The sequence below is a fragment of the Prunus avium genome, chromosome 2 (genome assembly GCF_965620075.1).
Source record: "Prunus avium chromosome 2, drPruAviu1.hap1.1, whole genome shotgun sequence".
NCBI classification, from domain to species: domain Eukaryota; kingdom Viridiplantae; phylum Streptophyta; class Magnoliopsida; order Rosales; family Rosaceae; genus Prunus; species Prunus avium.
In genome coordinates, this window is record NC_142285.1 from 38,965,093 (window position 1) to 38,985,698 (window position 20,606).

At 38.1% G+C, this 20,606-nt stretch overlaps 5 protein-coding genes, 3 non-coding genes and 1 pseudogene across 9 annotated transcripts; 6 read left to right on the forward strand and 3 right to left on the reverse strand.

Annotated features, from left to right (window-relative positions):
* Window positions 1-555: 555 nt before the first annotated feature.
* LOC148297011 (ATP synthase small subunit 6-A, mitochondrial pseudogene) lies at window positions 556-960 on the reverse strand (annotated as a pseudogene).
* A 1,409-nt stretch (window positions 961-2,369) lies between these two features.
* LOC110756533 (ATP synthase small subunit 6, mitochondrial) lies at window positions 2,370-4,323 on the forward strand. The gene is made up of 3 exons (XM_021957969.2): window positions 2,370-2,593; window positions 2,750-2,792; window positions 4,139-4,323. Exons 1-3 carry the CDS (start codon window positions 2,473-2,475, stop codon window positions 4,140-4,142), a joined length of 168 nt encoding a protein of 55 aa, XP_021813661.1. The 5' UTR covers window positions 2,370-2,472; the 3' UTR covers window positions 4,143-4,323.
* Window positions 4,324-6,090: 1,767 nt separating this feature from the next.
* Window positions 6,091-6,163, forward strand: TRNAK-UUU (transfer RNA lysine (anticodon UUU)). The gene has a single exon. It is a non-coding gene; the product is annotated as a tRNA-Lys (tRNA).
* Window positions 6,164-6,243: 80 nt separating this feature from the next.
* On the forward strand, window positions 6,244-10,979 carry OVA1 (methionyl-tRNA synthetase / methionine-tRNA ligase / MetRS (cpMetRS)). Its single transcript, XM_021958049.2, has 11 exons — window positions 6,244-6,845; window positions 6,960-7,109; window positions 7,482-7,649; window positions 7,866-7,990; window positions 8,300-8,393; window positions 8,583-8,681; window positions 9,343-9,523; window positions 9,629-9,744; window positions 9,991-10,146; window positions 10,427-10,555; window positions 10,643-10,979. The coding sequence occupies exons 1-11, from the start codon at window positions 6,411-6,413 to the stop codon at window positions 10,811-10,813; spliced, it is 1,824 nt and encodes a 607-aa protein (XP_021813741.1). The 5' UTR covers window positions 6,244-6,410; the 3' UTR covers window positions 10,814-10,979.
* Window positions 10,980-11,219: 240 nt separating this feature from the next.
* Window positions 11,220-14,930, reverse strand: LOC110756609 (UDP-glucuronic acid decarboxylase 5). 2 transcript variants are annotated; one of them, XM_021958051.2, is made up of 14 exons: window positions 14,692-14,930; window positions 14,262-14,294; window positions 13,925-14,016; window positions 13,690-13,776; window positions 13,499-13,586; window positions 13,155-13,246; window positions 12,945-13,009; window positions 12,774-12,862; window positions 12,415-12,492; window positions 12,222-12,315; window positions 12,034-12,100; window positions 11,871-11,934; window positions 11,739-11,779; window positions 11,220-11,602 (listed from the first exon to the last, which is right to left on the reverse strand). In XM_021958051.2, the coding sequence occupies exons 3-14, from the start codon at window positions 14,003-14,005 to the stop codon at window positions 11,417-11,419; spliced, it is 1,032 nt and encodes a 343-aa protein (XP_021813743.1). In that variant the 5' UTR covers window positions 14,006-14,016; window positions 14,262-14,294; window positions 14,692-14,930; the 3' UTR covers window positions 11,220-11,416. The 2 variants fall into 2 exon arrangements, with proteins under 2 accessions (XP_021813743.1, XP_021813742.1); XM_021958050.2 differs by lacking the exon at window positions 14,262-14,294 and having other exon boundaries at window positions 14,692-14,929.
* An 823-nt stretch (window positions 14,931-15,753) lies between these two features.
* TRNAH-GUG (transfer RNA histidin (anticodon GUG)) lies at window positions 15,754-15,825 on the forward strand. Its single transcript has one exon. It is a non-coding gene; the product is annotated as a tRNA-His (tRNA).
* Window positions 15,826-16,071: 246 nt separating this feature from the next.
* On the forward strand, window positions 16,072-18,376 carry LOC110756557 (uncharacterized). Its single transcript, XM_021957998.2, has 2 exons — window positions 16,072-16,302; window positions 18,014-18,376. The coding sequence occupies exons 1-2, from the start codon at window positions 16,087-16,089 to the stop codon at window positions 18,125-18,127; spliced, it is 330 nt and encodes a 109-aa protein (XP_021813690.1). The 5' UTR covers window positions 16,072-16,086; the 3' UTR covers window positions 18,128-18,376.
* Window positions 16,554-16,626, forward strand: TRNAR-CCG (transfer RNA arginine (anticodon CCG)). The gene has a single exon. It is a non-coding gene; the product is annotated as a tRNA-Arg (tRNA).
* Window positions 18,377-18,818: 442 nt separating the features above from the next.
* LOC110756587 (CASP-like protein 4C1) lies at window positions 18,819-20,585 on the reverse strand. The gene is made up of 3 exons (XM_021958027.2): window positions 19,895-20,585; window positions 19,390-19,525; window positions 18,819-19,295 (listed from the first exon to the last, which is right to left on the reverse strand). Exons 1-3 carry the CDS (start codon window positions 20,122-20,124, stop codon window positions 19,074-19,076), a joined length of 588 nt encoding a protein of 195 aa, XP_021813719.1. The 5' UTR covers window positions 20,125-20,585; the 3' UTR covers window positions 18,819-19,073.
* Window positions 20,586-20,606: the final 21 nt, after the last annotated feature.

Sequence of the window (20,606 nt, forward strand, 5' to 3'; positions counted from 1 at the left end):
CCGTTACATTACCCTTGTCAGCCGCCATAACAAGATCCTGTGAACCCATGATCCGATAATCGTCTCTATGAACTGAATAGGGCCTTATATCCTATAATAAGAAGCAATACCAACTTCAGACATTCTTGAATCTTGGCAGATAATCCCTAAGTTTTAGGGAAAGCAGATAGGGTTTGAAACGCTTTGAAAGTGTCTTTGTTGTTGAACGTTTCTTTAGGAGAATCCCATGATCCTCTTGTACTTAAATATGGTGAAGACACAAGTTAAAAGCCTTTACTTTTTATGACATTATGCTTAAGAAGGTTCTGTACTATAGGTCGTCTTGCATATCCTATCTGCTGCTTTTGAATATAACGAACTTCCTGTGCGGCATAACGAGGTAATTAGTCTATGGTTGGTTCTTACTTGGTACTTGCTTCTTCTTTTTTTAGATTCATAATGAGGCACACACTTGAGTGACTAGACCTATAACAACTAGCTTGTGAGCGAAGTGGTATCAGTCAGTCCTATTTATTAAGAAAGGGCATATAAAACGTACAATATATAATGTTCATATCATATTATATCGCAGTCGTATGGAATCATTCTTCCTCCATACAAATTCGCAGTCATATGCCTCTGCACGAACGGAGATTCTTAGCGTCCTCCTCTGCAAAATTTATGGCATCCCCGATACAATCAAAACAAAACACAGGTTACTGATATCTTGTGTGCGTATGTAAATATGTGTACATAATCAGAGAGAGAGAGAGAGAGAGAGAGAGAGAGAGAGAGAGAGAGAGAAAGGGAGAGGGCTAGAGTACCAGTGAGACCGAGAGTAAAACTTGGTGATGAGAGTGCCGGTGATGGCAAAACCGACCAGGAAAGGCCAATTTCGGTTCCACTCACGCTTGAAGAAGACGGGCCATGGATCGAACTTTTGCATCTTTGGATTTCTCTTCTTTTCTCTCTAACCAAACGGACGGGAAGTGGTGAAACGCTACCTTGGCTTGTGAGCGAAGCGAGAGTCGTCGGGAGAGGGCCGAAATGACTCTCATCTTATATCGTCATAGCTGGGTTTTTTTTTTGGTGTTTTTGTTTTATATACTCCGAAAATATTTAAAGCGTATGGCCGAGCGGCTATACTTTTAAAATATTCGAATATATTTATGTGTATAGCCGATCGGCTATACTTTTTTTTTTTTTAATAATAAAAATACTATAGCCGCCTGGCTATACAACGGTTTTTATTATAAAATAGTATAGCCGCGCGGCTATGCCTTTTTGGACACGTGGTGAAGCGGGCGCCATGCGGATCCTCTATTTTTAATTTAAAATCGTATAGCCGCACAGCTACACTGGGGATATTTTTGTTTAAAAAAAAAATAGCCGCAGCGTTACTGGGTCGGTTTTTTATAAATAGTATAGCCGGCTATATTCTTTACATGCTATTAGGCCCCTAAGTTACTAATCCCTGACCTTTACAGAACATAAAATATTGGTGTCTTTTCCAGGTTTCCCGACATCCTTGCCAATTTTATATTCCAGAATATCCAACACCAAGGAGGCAACAGGAATGAAAATGCCAGTGGAAGAGGAGAGATGATTCAACCATTGAATGCATTTGATTCTTAAAGGCAAATATCTGGGTCCATAAAACAAGACACCCACTCCATTTAGAATCTGAATGATCGTAAAGAGCAATGGATGAAGATCATAATCATGTATGTTTGCTGATATAAACATAACCCATAGATCAATGCAACTGCATATCTTCTTGACCGCTTCCTGGCCATACAAAATGAGGCAGAATTTCAGGGAAAATATAACTGGTAAATTCTAAATACCATAATTTCTTGTAAAGTACACACTCCCACACACACATATATAAACTAACTTGAAATACCAAAAAACAATTATCTGCCTGAGCTGAATTTAAGGAAACAAGCAGCCAAGAGGATTGTACTAATGGTGGCAATACCTTCTTCTTGCTTCAGTATCTTAGCAAGTTGCTGGATGGACACCGATCCTTCCCTCCATGCTTTTTGCAGATCCGCAGAGCATAGCTCCACAAAGGAGTTTTGTTAGAAATTGTATGTGTTGAAATAGAACAGGCTCCAAAAATTGGCAATGACCAATTGCAGGTGTCAAAGCCACATCACGATTGAAAGTATAGCACAGCGGCTATACCCTTTAAATAAATCAGAACATCCGTAAATATATTCGAATATTTTAAAATTATAGCTGCTCGGCTATACGTTGTAAATGTATTCGAATATTTTAAAAGTATAGCCGCGCGGCTATAATTCATAAATATTTTCGGAGTATATAAAACCAAAAAAAAAAAACCCAGCTATGAGGATATAAGAGTCATTTCGACCCTCCCCCGACGACCCTCGCTTCGCTTCGCACCAAAACAAACGCTCGCAAGCCAAGGTAGCGTTTCAGCACTTCCGTCCGTTTGGTTAGAGAGAAAAGAAGAGAAAATCAAAGATGCGAAAGTTCGATCCATGGCCCATCTTCTTCAAGCGTGAGTGGAACCGAAATTGGCCTTTCCTGGCCGGTTTTGCCATCACCGGCACTCTCATCACCAAGTTTTCTCTCGGTCTCACTGGTACTCAAGCCCTCTCCCTTTTTTTTTCTCTCTCTCTCTCTCTCTCTCTCTCTCTCTCTCTCTGTGTGATTATGTACACATATTTACATACGCACACAAGATATCAGTAAGCTGTGTTTTGTTTTGATTGTATCGGGGATGCCATAAATTTTGCAGAGGAGGACGCTAAGAATTCTGCGTTCGTGCAGAGGCATAAGAAGTACGCCTCTCAAACCCCAATCTCTTAATAAATTAAATTTCAACCCTACTTTGATTTATTATTCTTAATTTCTCAACCAGTAATGGATCCAAAATCCGATGCTCACTGCTAGTTAATTTTGGTACCCATTTTCTTAATTGCTTGTAAATATGCATTTTTGACGTGAGTCCCTTCTTTAACAAAGAAGAAATGTGATTATTTAGTGATAGGGTTTGAGTTGCTGAAACGACATCGTATTTGGTCAGTGTTGATATTTGGTGCTCTTGTCTTGGGCCATATATGGAAATTGGATCTAGGTACTTGTTACTGTGTATCTTACATCCAGTTCTAAGTTGTTTCAGTGAGCCATCCATGATGAAGAGACATAGTTTTCTTTGCCTCAAATTTGTTTCAAAGTCTTTTAAATGAATTCAGGCTTACATTTGGTCGAGTTACATAATCAGCAGTCACTGATGATTTCTATGAATTATTCGCATTTCCGTTTAGTTGATTAATCTGTTCGTAGTTGTTAATGTCTGGCTAAGTTTTGACAAAGTTTTTACGGTTTCCATCATAACAAAAGCATGAAATCAAGTTTTATTTGAGCTCGTGTTTGAAATAGTTACCTACCCCCTCTTCTCCCACACTCTCTCATCTTTCCCGTGTGTTTCATAGAGTGTTGAAACAATTGAATCGTAGTAAGATAGTTCCCATGAAGGCCTAACATATTGGAAAACAAGTTTTGGTCTCTTTTACTTTTTGAACTATAGATGTAAAGTGTGTTGCGAGTCAACAATTTCTGAGGCCCGTCATCATTGTTCATCGTGTCACTTATCTATGACTCACAGTGATCCATGATGCCTTGCAAGTGAAAATCCACAAATGGTTGTTATGTTAGAAAATTACTATCTCCACACGTCCTTCAAAAGGTATATTTTTGTTCAATCCGCTGCAGTGAAGTGAGAGTTCATGAGTACAGTGCTATATATGGTTTGGTACTCAATATTATGTATTGACACCATCTGCTGATTAAACTATTAATAAAAACTTGAAACAAATGAACAAATTGGCTAAGCTGCTTACACGGTTCACTGCCGATCACGATACATTACAAGTTATTCTAGTTTTGAAAATCCATATGGGGAAGAAACCTACATGTGCAAGCGAGATGCCTTTGTAGGAATCTGAGTTGAGATCTTTCTGATCATAATTATTTCATACCAGCTGACTATAGTGAAGTAAACTTGCATATATGCTATAGTTTTTGTATTCCACCAATCATGACGGGCAGAGTGCTGTTTTTCTATATGTGCTTACCCAAGGTGTACAATTTATTGATATCTTGTCCATATTTGTTGTGGTTTTAGGTGAAGGAGCAAATGTTTTGCACCCAATCTAGATCAGCTTCAGTCGGCCAGAAGTGGAAGGGCTTTTAATAAATGTTTTTATCTTGGTTCTTTTCAACCTTGTGGTTCAAGATGATGTAGACGTATGGTTATTGGTAGAAGACTATGATACATGTGTTCTAAATGAAAACTTTCAATTTGTTCAATGTATGCTGCAGCTTTTGACAGATTGAAATGCAGTCTTTAGGGCTGACTTAAAAACCTATATCATGCGACCACGATTCACGAATGTCGCTAAATGTCAGAGATGTTTGATAATAAGTTTGCTTTACTACAATGATGATTCTATTTCACTGGATTTGCTCCATTTTGGTTAAGAAGTACGGTTTTGAAAATCACACTTAGATTATAAGCATGACCTTAGAGCATCTCCAACCGATGTGTCAAAAGTGCCGCATAGACATTTAACAGCTAGAAATAACATCTCACTTCACTCCAATCGATGTGTCAAAGCTGATGTGGAATGAAGGTTGAAGGTTGAGATGTTATTTTTGGACATCCTAAAAGCAAGATGTCAAATGAATATTTTTTTATTATTTTTTCTTTTCTTTTTAATTAAAAATAAATCAACACTAAAATGTAATAAAATAATAATTTAATTTGACATATCAGGTGGAGTGTAAAGCTGTGTAAGAGCATCTCCAAGGGAGATGTCAAATACCAAACATCAAATTTAAATTTGATGGCTGATGTGGCAATTTGACATCTTACACAGCTTTACACTCCACCCGATATGTCAAATTAAATTATTATTTTATTACATTTTAGTGTTGATTTATTTTTAATTAAAAAGAAAAGAAAAGAAAAAATAATAAAATATTCATTTGACATCTTGCTTTTGGGATGTCAAAAATAACATCTCAACCTCTAGCCTTCATTCCACATAAGCTTTCACATCGGTTGGAATCATGTGAGATGTTATTTCTAGCCGTTAAATGTCTATGTGGCACTTTTGACACATCGGTTGGAGATGCTCTAAGATGTCAAATTGCCACATCAACCATCAAATTTGATGTTTGGTATTTGACATCTCCCTTGGAGATGCTCTTAGATAATCAATTCTTCACAATTTTCATTTGAGTAGGTATTAGAGCACCTCCAGTGCTGCTGGTTTGCCCGGGCAGGAGGGGGCCTAGGCCCAGCTTTTGGCTCCATCACACAAAGGCAAGACCAGGCAGTTGATGGGGGCCACAAGCCTGGGCAGGCCCAAAGGCAAATCTTGCTAAGGGTTGATGACGTTATTGATGACATCAGCAACTAAATTTTTTTGTAAAAAATCGAAAAAAAAACCAAAATTTTCAAAATTTGTATATATATAAATATCTAGTCCTATTTTTCACTTCTCATGCCAACATTAATGGTTAAAGTATAAAAAATATAAAATAAATTAAAATGAATAGTAATTGCCCTTGTCATTTGGGGTGGAACCAAAAAAGGCAAGGCTGACACTACTCACATGAATAGTGTCAAACCTTGCCTTGCCCTTGCCCTTTGGGGTGGAGGTGCTCTTAGAGATAACTTATTACACCAATTTTTGGATATCAACTGATATGATGGTGGTTCATTTGTTTTCATTCGGAGCCCTTTTGAATACTATTTATTCACAACAAATAAGAAGTTGCTACATCAGTAATATTATTTGGTTCGACCAATTGCTTTCACTTACTCAAGTTGGTTTGATTTCCCAAAGGAATACCTTCTTCTTCTTTTTTTTCGGTTACAACAAAGGAATACCTTTGGACAGGACGAGAAAGTGAAAACAGAATAAGGTTTTTGGATGTTGTTAAACTAACAATTTCAATTGGCGGGAACCTAAAACGGGATTGAAATGACCCAATTCATAAATGTTAACTGCTAAAAGTCGAAATGCTTAAGCAATCCAATTACTGTAGAAACTGCAATTAAGCACAACAGCCGTCTTAGCTCAGCTGGTAGAGCGCATGGCTTTTAACCATGTGGTCGTGGGTTCGATTCCCACAGACGGCGTCTCTTTTCAATTTCGTATATCTTAATTTTAATTTTAATATTAATCAATAAATCAATTTTATTTTTATTTATAAAAATCAAGATGAACCATGGCTGATGATAGTCTCTGATTATCGTTGTGGTTTGCTTATCATTTGACTTCCCCTCTTTAATCTTATCCACCTGCAACTCCAAAACCCAAGCTTTGGCCATGAACTGAGCCCACCTCACCCCAACAAACCAACCCTTTGAAGCTTTTCGCTCAAAAATGGCGGCAGCAGCAGCAGCCGCAGCGAGAATAAACTTCTTCTTAAACCCCATAAACCCCCTCAACTCCAAAGCCACCACCCATCTCAGGACCCGCCTCCACTTTCAGCCATCAAGAAGAAGACCCAGAGCTACGTCGTTTTGCACGCGTGCCTCCGCTACTCCCGTCCACGATGAAGCCGCCGCCAGTGACCCTTTTGTCCTCACCACTCCGCTTTATTACGTGAATGCCCCTCCCCATTTGGGCAGCGCTTACACCACCATCGCTGCCGATGCCATTGCTCGCTTTCAGAGGCTGTTGGGTAAGAAGGTCATCTTCATCACTGGCACTGATGAGCATGGTGAAAAGATTGCCACTGCAGCTGCTGATAGTGCCTCCACACCAGCTCAACACTGTGACATCATTTCACAGTCTTACATATCACTCTGGAAAAACGTATTTTCTTTTACCCGCCATTGGAAATTTACAATTTCGTTCAATTGATTGTTCAAATTGCTCTTATTTTCACTTTTATTAATTTAAAATTTTTGGGTTATTTGGTGATTGCAGTTAGATATAGCTTATGACAAATTCATTCGAACAACTGATCCCAAGCATGAAGCAATTGTGAAGGAGTTTTACTCAAGGGTTCTTGCCAATGGAGACATTTACAGGGCTGACTATGAGGGACTTTATTGTGTCAATTGTGAGGAGTATAAGGTGCCCTCTTATTCCATTCAAACTTGTATTTCTGGGTGTATGCCTTTTAGTTTTGGATAACCCTCTCAACTCTATTTGAATAACTTAAGCTTATTCCTTATGAAACTTTCTTTTTAGATGGATTTATTATATTACTTGTATTGATAACATAATATATCCTTGTGTTAGTTTTGATTCTGGAACATTGCCCTGGGTAATTTAAAGAAGTTGACTTGATTGCTTATTGAGTGGGGATTATGTTGCTGCTCCTTTCCGTTTAATATATGTTGTTTGAATACAATGTCTACATATCTACTGAGCTATTTTTCAGGAGTAGCTTGTGTTGTATACTTAATAATTGGTCTCATATCATTAATTCTAAATATTGCACAGGATGAGAAAGAACTGCTTGATAACAACTGTTGCCCTACGCACCTAAAGCCATGTGTTGCACGGAAAGAGGATAATTACTTCTTTGCATTGTCCAAGTATCAAAAGTCGTTGGAAGAAACTTTGGCAAAAAATTCGAATTTTGTACAGCCTTCATTCCGTCTTAATGAGGTTAGATATAAAGTACATTGGTTTACTTAACTTGAAATTGTTTCTTTGTATATGAAATTACAAATGTAATGTGTAGTACTTACCCTACAAGCCAATTATGATTGTTTCTTGATGTGTTCTCACACTCCATCTTGTTAGTGCACATAGAGTTATATTTGATTAATTGAGGAGTGTGAATAATTTTATAACTAAAACAGGTTTTTCCTTTTCCTCAAGGTTCAAAGTTGGATTAGAAGTGGCCTAAGAGACTTTTCCATTTCTCGAGCATTAGTGGAGTGGGGCATCCCTGTTCCTAATGATAGCAAGCAAACAATATATGTTTGGTTTGATGCTTTACTGGGGTAAAGTTCTTTCTCCCTCTCATCTCTCTTCCCCCATGTAACTCATAGTCATGTTGTTTCTTAAGCTGTGAGTACCTACTCAATATAGTGTGGTTTCATTATGTCATTTATAAGTCCAAACATATGGCGGACATGGACTAATAAATAAGTTTTCAGACAACTGTTATAAAAAGTAGATAGAAGATTAATTGCGAATCTGCTTTCTTTTATCACTAGATGTTTCTTTACTTCTGATTTCTCTATTTCTTTTGGTAGATGCGTATTGGAGATTATTTATTTGATGTATATGTTCCAAAATATTGTTAACAGTTATATATCAGCACTATCTGAAGATACGGAGCAACCTGATTTGGAAAGAGCCGTTTCATCAGGGTGGCCTGCCTCGCTACACTTGATTGGCAAGGTATGGTGATTTCCATACTTTGTAGGTGAACTTTTTTCAGTTCACAAGTATGTTCCTTTTAATAAGCTATCGTATTAAGTTATATTAAATCAAACTTCCAATGTCAAAGCATGACATTGGAGGAGGATATAACCGGGGATATATAATAGAATTCTGTATGATAGTTGATGTTTCCTTATTCTTCTGTAGGATATTTTACGTTTCCATGCAGTCTACTGGCCAGCTATGCTGATGTCTGCTGGACTAGGCCTGCCTAAGATGGTGTTTGGCCATGGATTCTTGACAAAGGTATTTGAGCTATTTGAGCGCAGTATATATGATTGTTTCTTCTGAGAATAGATGTACATGTAACTCCCTCATGTGATTGAATTCCTCATAGATAGAGCTATTGGTATTGGAATCCTAGATGAATTCTCAGTCCTGTAAACTTTGAGTAATGATCGTGTCGACTGGAGATTTAAAGCCTAAGGCATGCTAGAGTTTCTGATCCATTGTTAGGCATTGCAGCAGGTGTTCATTTAGCTATGTGTAACATTGTCTTTTGTGTCCAATATGAGAGATGCCACGTGAAATTATAATGGTCGTTTTCGAAATTAATTGTAGATAGAAAGTTGATGTTACTAAATGGGGCTAAGTTGACACATTGTGATATGGATGTCATTTGTATGTTAAAATGACAAAACTCATGGTAATCCAAACTGTTGTTCATAGATTTTGTTCAGTCCTATTGATTATATATTTATAGCCTTAGCTACATGCACTCCGTTCCACTCATGAACTCTATATTTAAATTGCTGAGCTGAAGTGTACCCCTCTGCAAAGAGAGATCATTGATGCTCATACAACTTAAAACGAAAACAGTACTGCGAGTAGTAGGCATTTTGAATTTTCATCTCATGTATGTAATTTTATTTCATGCAGCAATGCTTTTTTATTTTTAAAATTATAGGATGGCATGAAGATGGGGAAGTCACTAGGCAATACAATTGAACCAAATGATTTGGTTCATAAATTCGGGTCTGATGCGGTCAGGTACTTCTTCCTCAGGGAGGTGGAATTTGGAAATGACGGGGACTATTCGGAAGATCGTTTCATCAATATTGTCAATGCTCATCTTGCCAATTCAATTGGTATCTCTACTCTGCGCCTCATTAGTATTCTTTGTTGGTTAATGAATGATAGTTTCTTTTCTATTTTATTCTCTTTGGAGCACTGACGTTGTCTCTGCTTTGCAGGAAATCTGCTTAACCGTACTCTGGGACTTCTTAAGAAGAATTGCCAATCGACTTTGGTGGTTGATTCAAGTATTGCAGCTGAAGGAATTACATTTAAGGACACTGTGGAGAAATTGGTAAAGTTTTTATTATATTTCGAACATTATCAGGTTTCCCAAGCATGTTAAATTAGTTTCGACCAAAAAAAAATAGCATGTCAAATTAGTGGAATCACTTGATGTTTGAGGTGGCTTAGCTTTGCAAGCCATGGATACCCTTTTGCAATTATGATTCATTTTTTGGTTCTTGGGACATTAAAATCCTGTATGCAACTGTTGCAACCTCTGACCCTAGCTGTCCCAACACTTTCCGTACTTTTACAGGTGGAAAAAGCTCGGGTGCAGTATGGAAACCTCGCGCTATCATCAGCTTGTGAGGCTGTGCTAGAGATCAGCAATGCTGGAAATTTATACATGGATGAGCGCGCACCATGGTCTCTCTTTAAGCAAGGGGGTGCTGCTTCTGAAGCTGCTGCAAAGGTTAGCATTACATAGATAAGTATGTGTTGGGTTGTCTGTTCGTGTGGTTTTGTATTTGCATATTTCCTTCAATAAGGTCATTAGCCTGTTTTGCTTCAACACTCATTTCACCGACCGTTAAAGGAGTTCAAGTCTGGACCCAAAATGTAGGTCAAATAATGAACGCATACATAGAATGGACTTGAGTGACTTAATCTGTGTGTCAATTCAAGGTTTAACATTGTAATTGATGGCCAACGTATAAATGCAGTTTGATGAAAATCTTGTTTTTTTGGAGCAGGACCTTGTGATAATATTAGAAGCAATGAGGATTATAGCAGTTGCATTATCACCTGTCACGCCGAGCTTATCTTGGAGAATATATGGACAGCTTGGCTACTCAAGGGAACAGTTTGATGCTGCTACCTGGGTATCTCTCTGACACTTTTATAAATGTATTTATGTCTGGTTTCCAAGCACTTTTTTTTATGAACTAACATGTACTTTTGCACTGTAGAGAGACACCAAGTGGGGTGGGCTAAAGAGTGGTCAGGTCATGGCGCAACCTAAACCAATCTTTGCAAGGATTGAAAACCCAACGGAAGAGCAAAATGCGGTTGAAGCACCTAAAAAGACAGTCAAGAAGGACAAGCTACCTCCTCAAGCCAAACGGGTGGTGGAAGCGTAAAGATTCAATACTCGAATGTCTTATCTACCCCTCGTGCCATTTTCCATTTTTCTCCTAAAAATCGTATAGGTTCATAGATTTCTTTGCAACTTATTTTGTTAAGGATTACAATCATTTTGTGTAATGGTAATGACCAGATCATTTTTCAGATAATTTTTTTTCTAAATCATCTTGTGATCACCTTTAGGTCTTTTCCCTGAAACTTTTGTATGGGATGAGGCGGGCACCCGCATACCCATTGGTTATTACGTAAATGGGTATTAACTGTACCCCCGCACCCGCTCAGAAACGTGTACCCAACAGAAGCGAAGTGAAGTTTTACTCATTGGCGTTTGTATATATATATATATATCAACTCTTCATAACAAGACAGGAACCAATCTCAATAGAGGAAGGAAGCTAAATGTTATAAAAGAAGGAAGCTTGTTGATATAAACTCAAATACCATTCAAATCGTTTCAAGTAAAACCATCAAAAAACAAAAATAGTAAACACCACTTATTCTTCTACTTGAGAAACATATGAAATGAAGATGTATCACACAGTGGAGGCAAGCAAATTTACAAAAATGCACCACCACCCTCACATTCTATGCTACATCGCTCACTTGTTTTTGGGGACACCAAGTCTTGTGCGGAAATCATCCTCCATGAGAGGAAGACCATCGCGCAACTTAACCTTTGGTTCCCATCCCAGCAGCTCCTTTGCTTTTGTGACGTCAGGCTTCCTCTGGCGAGGATCATCCGGTGTGTTTTCAACCATTATAATCTCTACCTTAGGATTGATGAGCTGCAAGTCACATGATCAAGAAATCAGTTACCTTTTTACACTTCATGGTGATGTTGAGGTGGTGACAAGAATTGCAATTAATTGGCATACCTTGCTGAAAAAAACAAAGAAAACAAGAATAAATACAAAAACCTACCTCCTTCACATTCTCGGCAAGCTCGATCATTGTAAATTCACCTGGAAATAGAAGTGTGTTAATATTGTCCATGAAATAATACTACAAGGTTAAATTGATTCCCCGTTAACCACTTAGGCTTCGTATGATAACCTGGATTCCCAATGTTGATCGGTCCAGTGTTGTCTCCTTGCATAAGTCGAATAAGGCCATCAACCTTAAGCATTAAAATGTATGATTAATTTGTATAAACACCTGATGAAGACCTCTTATTTTTCCACGAGAACATGAATCAAAATAATAAAATCATGCTTACCATGTCAGACACGTAACAGAAACTCCGTGTTTGTGTCCCAGGAGCTTGAACAGTCAAGGGATCATCACTACAGAAATGGGCAACAAAGATTTTAGCATTACATGGGCGGGGGAAGCAAAATGAAAACTGCACTGGTTGTACGCCTCTAATAGGTGTACAGAACCAAACTAAGGCTTAGTAGAACTTACCGGAGAGCTTGGGCTATGAAATTACTGACAACACGACCATCATCAATATTCATGCGAGGTCCGTAAGTGTTGAAAATCCTAGCAATCCTTATCTCTGTGAAGGACCGTTATTTAGCATGAGAAAACAAAGAACAGCAATTTGAAGGAATACAAAAACAATTAATAAGAAAAGAAGAAAGGAAAGGAGAGGTACCTATCCCATGCTGCCTGTGATAATCAAACATCAATGTTTCAGCAACTCGCTTTCCCTCATCATAGCAACTCCTAACTCCTATTTTATGTTTTCAAACACAAAACCAATTAATACGTGCCACAAGCTGGTGCAATTGACATGTTTTCACTATGAAAGTTGTTTTAAAATTTGTAGAGATGAAAATGAGAAACCATAGATCACATTATGGCATGGTATAAATTGGAATACAATGAAAGAAAGGTTTTAAGAGATAATAGAGCATATTTTTCTTTGCCTTAGAAAGACAATATATACTCTACCCCAGAGATCAAAGGTAATGCAAGTGTATTTGTTGTCAGTAGCTAGGATGAAAAGCATACCAATTGGATTCACATTTCCCCAATAGCTCTCAGTCTGGGGGTGAATCAGAGGATCTCCATACACCTCCGAAGTAGATGTAAGCAAAATCCTGAATGAATTTCAGACCATGAGAAACGAACAAGATATCCACAGATGGCTATATCAAATAAGACGGAACAAGATTATCAAACCTTGCTCCAACTCGCTTGGCAAGTCCCAGCATGTTCAATGTACCAATGACATTTGTCTTTATTGTCTGTTACACAAGAAATGTTCACATAAGACAATTATTCCACCTCCAAGAATATTGGTACACATGGTTGCTGGATGCTTGTGAGAAAACAGCTTAACACTATATTCAACTCTGTTCTCAAATAAACATGAAATATTCATAGACGCACCTTTACAGGATTGTACTTGTAGAAGATTGGAGAAGCAGGGCAGGCAAGATGGTATATTTGGTCAACCTCAATTAGCAGAGGCTCTGTGACATCTGCATGAAGGAAAAATAATATTACCAAACAAAGTAAAGATATTTACCACTTGAAAATTTGCTTATACATCTGCAATAGGATATTGTTTAAGAAGATAATGGGGATATAAAACTACATACACAATCTCCACACACGCACACAAGAATCTTCATTTTTTTTCTTCTTTGTACTGAATACACAGAAGCATCTTTAAAGTAAAAGGTATTCTCTAATAATGGGTCAACCCAACATGACCTATTAAAAAGACATACCATGACGAATAAGTTCAAATCTTGGATGACCAATCCATTTCTTCAGGTTGTCCTTTGAGCCAGTGAAGTAGTTATCCGCAACAATCACCTGAAGAAAAGAAAACCAACACCAGGAAATACAAATATGTTGGTAAAGCATAAACACTTGGACATGTCAATTCTAATTCCTTTTATTATTAATAAAATTCTACCTCATTCTTTTCATTTTCCATCAATTTGTCCACTAAGTGAGAGCCAATGAATCCAGCTCCTCCAGTAACCAAAATTCTCATATTGGCCTGCCATCAGATGAATAAACATTTGAATATACATAAATTGCCACAAAAATATGGTGCAAAACAGCACATAACGCGGTAGATCAGTAACTGACCAAGCTGGTTAAAATAGTTGAAAATAAAAATAATGCCACTTGGCCAGAGATGTTACCTGAAAGAACTTGGCATTTCTTAAAGGAGAGGGGCTTGGAGGGGGTTTTGGGGTGGCTTGCTGATCTCCATTTGTAGCCATTTGTTAAACTTCTGCACTCCAGACAATCAAAACTTTTACATTTTAGATCAAATACACCCACTACCAACACACAATCTCAGATTCCAAAATGAAATCAAACTTGACAGAATAGAGACAAAACTTAACAGTCAATACCCATCATTCAGCAGAAAAATTTACAAGAACCCAAATAACAACTATGAAAAACAGATGAAGAAAGCAAAGATCTTTTTTCTTTTTCAGATTATGAACTGAACAGCAATCAAGTTCAGATCACCTGTCTGTTGAGAGCAATCCCCAATTCCCCAAGCTGTTAATAAGTGCAAGTGTGGTATGAGATAATGAGAGGGAGCATTTATATACAGAATGCAAACGGGGTCAAATTGAATTTTAAAAAGAAATCAACTTTCGGAATCAAACAACCAAGAAAAAAAAATTTAAAATTAGTTTACTACCAAACTACCAACTAGAAGAGAGAGAGAGAGAGAGAGGTACGATGCTTCAAAATCACGAAAAGTAGGTAGTCATCAAAAGCTTCTCTACAACGAAACTAAAACCCCACACCACTATTACTTTCAGATCTGAAATCTAAATCTCACACAAACCCAACAATTTTTTTCAACCCAAAAACAAGAAGAAAAAGAAAAACAAATTGAGTAATTAAAAAAAATTAAAAAATGATGCTCGACATGGATATATATTAATACCTTATAGAAAATAAACAAAACTGGTGGTGCTTTCTCCTCTTTGCAGTGAAGGTGAAGGCTCAAAGGTGTGAAATTTCTAAGGTTTCCTACAAAACATCGAACACGAATACATGTAAAATGCAAACATATATAATGTCCTTGTTCGAGATGTAACCGAAATTAACGGTGCTTCGAAGATTTGGAGTTTGCAGAAATCACTGCATGCCACGTCATCGCGCAGTAGGATGATGCATCGATTCGTATCCTAGTTTCCGACTCTGCTCATCTCTAGTTGTTCTCTACTTCGTTCGGTTGAGTTACGGTGTGATGGTCCACACGATATGTGCGGTAGGCAGCCAATGAGGAACTGCCTTTCAAGAATAAATAAATTCTACCGCTCTACCTTTTCCGTGAACTGGATATTTAAATCACTTTTTATTGTCTTATTCTGTTAAAAAGTGTGTGTTTCTAATTTATGTTTTAGAGCTATAATTTTTTTCACTCACTTTTTTTTTAAATAAAAGAAAAAAAATTTCGGTGGATATATTTAACTTGGATTTTTTAAATTATTTTTAAAAGTGAATATTTTATTAATTTATATTTATGTTCTTAAACTTTTATTTTCTTTGAAAATTACTCTAATGTACGTTGATGAGAACTAAGTCCGATACAAAGTGGCGAAACACACACACGCTAACTAATTGGTCTAACTCACATATAATTCTTAAACTTTGACTTTGATTGCTACCATTTTTACTAACATTTTTTTTAAATTTCTAAAAGTATAATAGTCTTTGTAGAATTGTTACTGGGGAATTATCTTAGCGTCGGTGGTGCGCGAAACATGGGATAGTTACTCTTTGAGGTGGGACCGTGGGATTGGGTAAGAAGTGCAATGACAGTAAGAGATGAAATTGTTGCAAGGGTCAAGGTGACGTACATGGGAAGTCTGTGAACGTCCACGCAGAAGAGTTATCCGCAACGGCAGATCCAACGCATTGCGTTTGACTTTTTCTTCGGACGACCACAACCAGAAAGTGAGTTTTGAATAAAATAATTAATTTTGTACTAGAGGACAACCTTGTGGCTGTAGTTTAGTGGTAAGAATTCTACGTTGTGGCCGTAGAGACCTGGGCTCGAATCCCAGCAGCCACAGCTGCTTTTTATTTTTTGTGAATTTTTAACACCGAGCAAATATTAAATTATCAACACATTTGCAATCTGATGATCGAAATTAGAAATATATAATCAATCATTAACTTAAATATTTATCAGATAATTTCCCTATTTGTTTTTCTTTATGCTCAACATTCAATTCAAGAAACTCAATTTAAAATTGAAATTAAACATCCCACATGGACCACGGCAGTCTATCAGGAGCAAGGCATAAAAGTTTGGCCGCAAGCCCATACTAACATGCTCTGGATGGTCCATAAGTCCGTATTTAAATGGGCCAACAATTCGGGCCAGAAGTTGACTTGTGTTGGTATTTCGGGTCGGAGCGAGAAGGTGAATAAAAAGGCGGTTTCTTTTCCGCTTCACCTACGTATCTCGGTTACATTTCAAAGTTGGGTCTTGCCATTGACGATCTGTTCGCAGCTTCAGGCGTCTTCGCATTTGATCTTCACGAAGGTACTTTCTCTCTCTGTCTGATGCAGATCATATGTATGCATACACGTAGCGTTAATATGAAGCTCCCATTTTCAGATCGTTTACGAGTTTATAGCATGTAGTTGGAATTTCGATTTCTCTGTCGTGGTCACTGGTCAGTTTAAAACCCTAGCAATTTGGTGCTTTTTCAGTTTTTTTTTTTATAAATGCTGAATCAATTCACATTCATAAGTTTGTTTAAGACATTAGTTTTGGAGTATCGAGTACTTGATGATCGCATAGCGGAGTGGATATCGCATTAGACTCCGGATCTAAAGGTCGTGGGTTCGAATCCCACTGCGATCGTCTACCCACTTTATACATTTCCTTTTTTTTTTTTGGGGTAATTTGAATTCCTGACTGGAAGACAATTTAGAGTTTTGTTTTTATTCTGGGTAGAAAAAATGGAAAAAGACGCTGCTAATTTGCTACTGGTAAGTGACAAGAACTGTTTTTGGCTGATATATTTTGGTGGGTTGGAAGATAAATGTTTGGTTCAGAAGATTCTGGTTACCAAGTTATTCTGTATATGGATATGTCACATTGCACATATGGTTTAGCTTCATCTACAATGATGACACAACATTAAGGTATCCAGGAAAAAAGGGGTACTTTTTTGTTGATGCTAGCTATAGATAAAAGAGAGTGAGAATATTTACTAAGGATGGGAGTAGATAGTCTTTTTTCTGGATACGATAAAGATATGTTCACACCAGGTGATTGAAGATTCCCATCTTCATTGGTGAAGTTTTATGAACAAGCAATGTGCTGAAAGTAGCAAATAGTGTTAGGTGTGACTTAATATGTACATGACTGCTGCGTTCTTCTCTTACTTCTTACGTACTGCATCTCTCATTTTCAATAACTGCCCCGGAATTGTTGTGTATGCTGTACTAAAATATCTTAATTAGTGAATAAGACAAGACAAGATGCTGAAAGCGGATCTTATTTTTGCCATTCTAAGCTAGACATTGAGGATTATTATTCAGATTGTAAAGAACCCACTCTGGATAGAATTCAACATTCAACAAAGGGAAGCAGAATAGAGGAATGATATGATTGAATATATTCTTCGAAAAGAGGCCTGATAGAGGAATATATTCCCAATGAGTAAAGATGCCTCTGGTCATGGTTTGATGTTTTCTATGAAGCAAAGTGCCTTTGTACACTATCAAGATTTATGTAGATATCTGGTTAGTTTAGAATTTGGGTAAATTACTTTGGAGATTATTTAATAAAAATTTGATATCTGAGCGTGCCTTCTCAGACCTTATTTTCTCTGTTATTCCTTGTGTAATTGGGCATTAGAAGATGCATAGGTATACCATATACACACACACCCACGCACCTGACCTTGCGTTTGTATTCAGGCAACATACGGGTAACCGATCCACTAAGGTTGATCTCCATGACAAAGTTGGTTTCCCCTTGCAGTTTTATACCTTTTCCAATTGACTACTGCATAAATTTGAGCAAATACAATTACAGCTTCCGAGTCAGGATTGTGGAAAGCAGTAGATAACGTTTTTGTTATAATTGCTGCTAGGCACTGTTTACATGCAATATTCATAAATTATTTGTATGGTGTGTGATATAGATTGTGCTGTAAGCATGAAATATGTCCACTGCAGAAATGATATGAAGTTCTGTAGTATAATACTAATTTACTGGGTTGTCCTTGTCTTCCTGACAGATGATTGACGATCAAGGGCTGGGGATTGTTGCCAACCTTCTTGGCATCCTCATATTTCTTCTGGTGATTGCTTATCATTATGTGACGGCAGACCCAAAATATGAGGGCAACTGAAACCGGCATTGTTTGTGCCAATGAAGAGACCTTATGGCACTCCCAGAAAAACGTAGATGACACAATGTAGCTTTTCAATTTTGTTAGCATACCTAAACAGGCTGAAATGGAAGTCTGGTGTAGCTGATATTTTTGCCACTTCTCAACACAACCATCATCTTCCTATTATGTCTAGAAACTAATGAAGTTACAATGTACTTAACAGTTTCTATATTTATGACATGGATTATGTCTAGAAACTATTTGACATGGTAAAGTCTTCCCCCTTTTTTTTCATAAATAGTTTTTTGTAATAATATGTTTTGTGATGTGAAATGGATTCTTATCTTGTCTTGGACAGTGAAAAAGACCCTCTAACTAACACCACTCAAACCTTCAATATTAGTACTTGATGAAATGAAATCAATTCAATGATAACGGCGGCACCAATTTTTTGCCCTAACTTTTATTTACTAATGTGATCGTGTTTTATTTACTCAAATGAATTCTCTATGCAAAGAACATCTATATAATTGAATTTTGCTATCGTCAGTCAACCGCCCTCATTGGTGGATTCTAATAGGTTTTACTCATATCAATGGTTAGAAAATGGCGGATTCTAATAGGTTTTACATGCATCAACGATTAGAAATCTTCAACGTGTAAAATGAGCAATGAGCAACTAACCGTACCATCTCTCTATAATCATGCATATCAATAACAAGTGAAGTCCATAAAATTGAGTAGAAATGCATAAAGAATACATGACTCTCCTATACACACACAGACCCGCGAAAATACACTGAAAATTGAAAAAGCTGCAGCCACTGGCGAACACACCACATCCGCATCACATCATCAGTCATTCCGTCTCAAAATCAAGAGTACGACCACACAGTAAGGACTCAACACCTCGAGGCACTCAAATATTCCCTCAGCAGTACTCCCTCTCTCTCTCTCTCTCTCTCTAAAGATGAAAACGAGACCCCTTGATAATGAAGCAGGCGACCCGGAAACCCGAGAGCAGAGACGAAAAGCCCAGGAACAGAAACCCGAGAAAGCCCAGGGCGATGGCCACGTCCGCCTGTATGCAGAACGCGTTCCAAGCCGTACACGTGTCCCTCCCTTTCAAAACCCTCGCCAACGCCGTTCCCGCCGAATCCGCAGACAGCAACAAGTACGCGAACACCTACACGATCACGTCTCCTCCCGTTAAGTTTCCTTTTAATTAACTTTTAAACACTAATTAATTAAAATGCTAAAAGAGAGTAGCTCTGAAGGACCTGATCATGGCCGAAGTCGAACCAGACCTGTAAGACCTCGCTGAAGAGAGTGGCTCCTCTGGATATTTCCCAAACCGAAGCCACCATTTCGAAGAGAGAGTAGAGCGCCACTATTGCATTCGCTCCCACTACCAATCTGTCCAGGTTTTCCCAATCAATTTTCCGGTAAAATGTCTGCCTGTTTGGCTACTGAGAAAGTGCAGCAAACTCGATCCCAAAACAAATTCCTATTCTGTTTCATCATTATGTTGACTCAGAAAAATTGAATCTTTCTTCGAAGAAGTATTAGCTTTACTTTTCGAAGGACATGTTTTGAAAATTGAGCTAAACGGCGCCATTCATTTTATATAAAAAAATTCACCTTTTTCTGTTTTTGTTTTTTTCTCTTTCGGAATTGCAGTGAATTTCTCGGCAGCCAAACAGAGTGAGAGATTAAAAAAAAAGACAGAAAACTGATGGTGAAATTAAGGAACTTCAAATATGAATGAATTGGAAATAGTAGTACCTGAAGGCGTCGAAGTGGTACCAGCGAGGGGAGTTGGGGCCGCGAGAAGTGGAGAGCATGAAGATGAAGGAAGCGAGAGAGAAGCTGAAGGAGGCGATTCGGAAGACGAGGATGAGGTAGTTGAAGCGCCTGAGCTTCCGTAGCGAGACAGTGGAGTGGAAGGGATGGTTGGGGATCGGGTACGGCGTCGTCTCGCCGTTCCGGTGAGGCTGCTGAGGAGGAGAGTGCATGGTTGGTGAATTGGTCTCCTTGTTGGGTTGTTGTTGGCGGAGGAGAGTGGTTCAGAGTGCAAAATCATGGGGAAAAAAAGTGTGGGTTTTTGGAGAAGAAGATGAGATGAGGAGGGGAGAGAGTTGAAACAGTCACGGGTCGATGAGGCGAGAGTTCCATGGGAAAATTTGAAAATTTGAGATAAGGCCTAATGAGTGATATGAGAGAGAGGGCTATGGAGACATAAGACTCATAAGCCAGCAGACCAACCAAAAAAGAGAGAGAAGGAAAGTGTGAGTGTGAGAAAGAGAGAGATAAAGCAAGGAAAAGCTAAAAAGGGGTGTGCTTTGGAAAGACAGCAAGAGAGAGAGAGAGAGAGAGAGAGAGAGAGGGAGAGAGAGAGAGAGATAATAAATAAACAGAGGAGGGAGAAGGAGGAGCAGGAGAAGGCAGGGACATGAGACTCTGCAGGAGGAGGCAGGAAGAGTGTGTGGGGTCATGT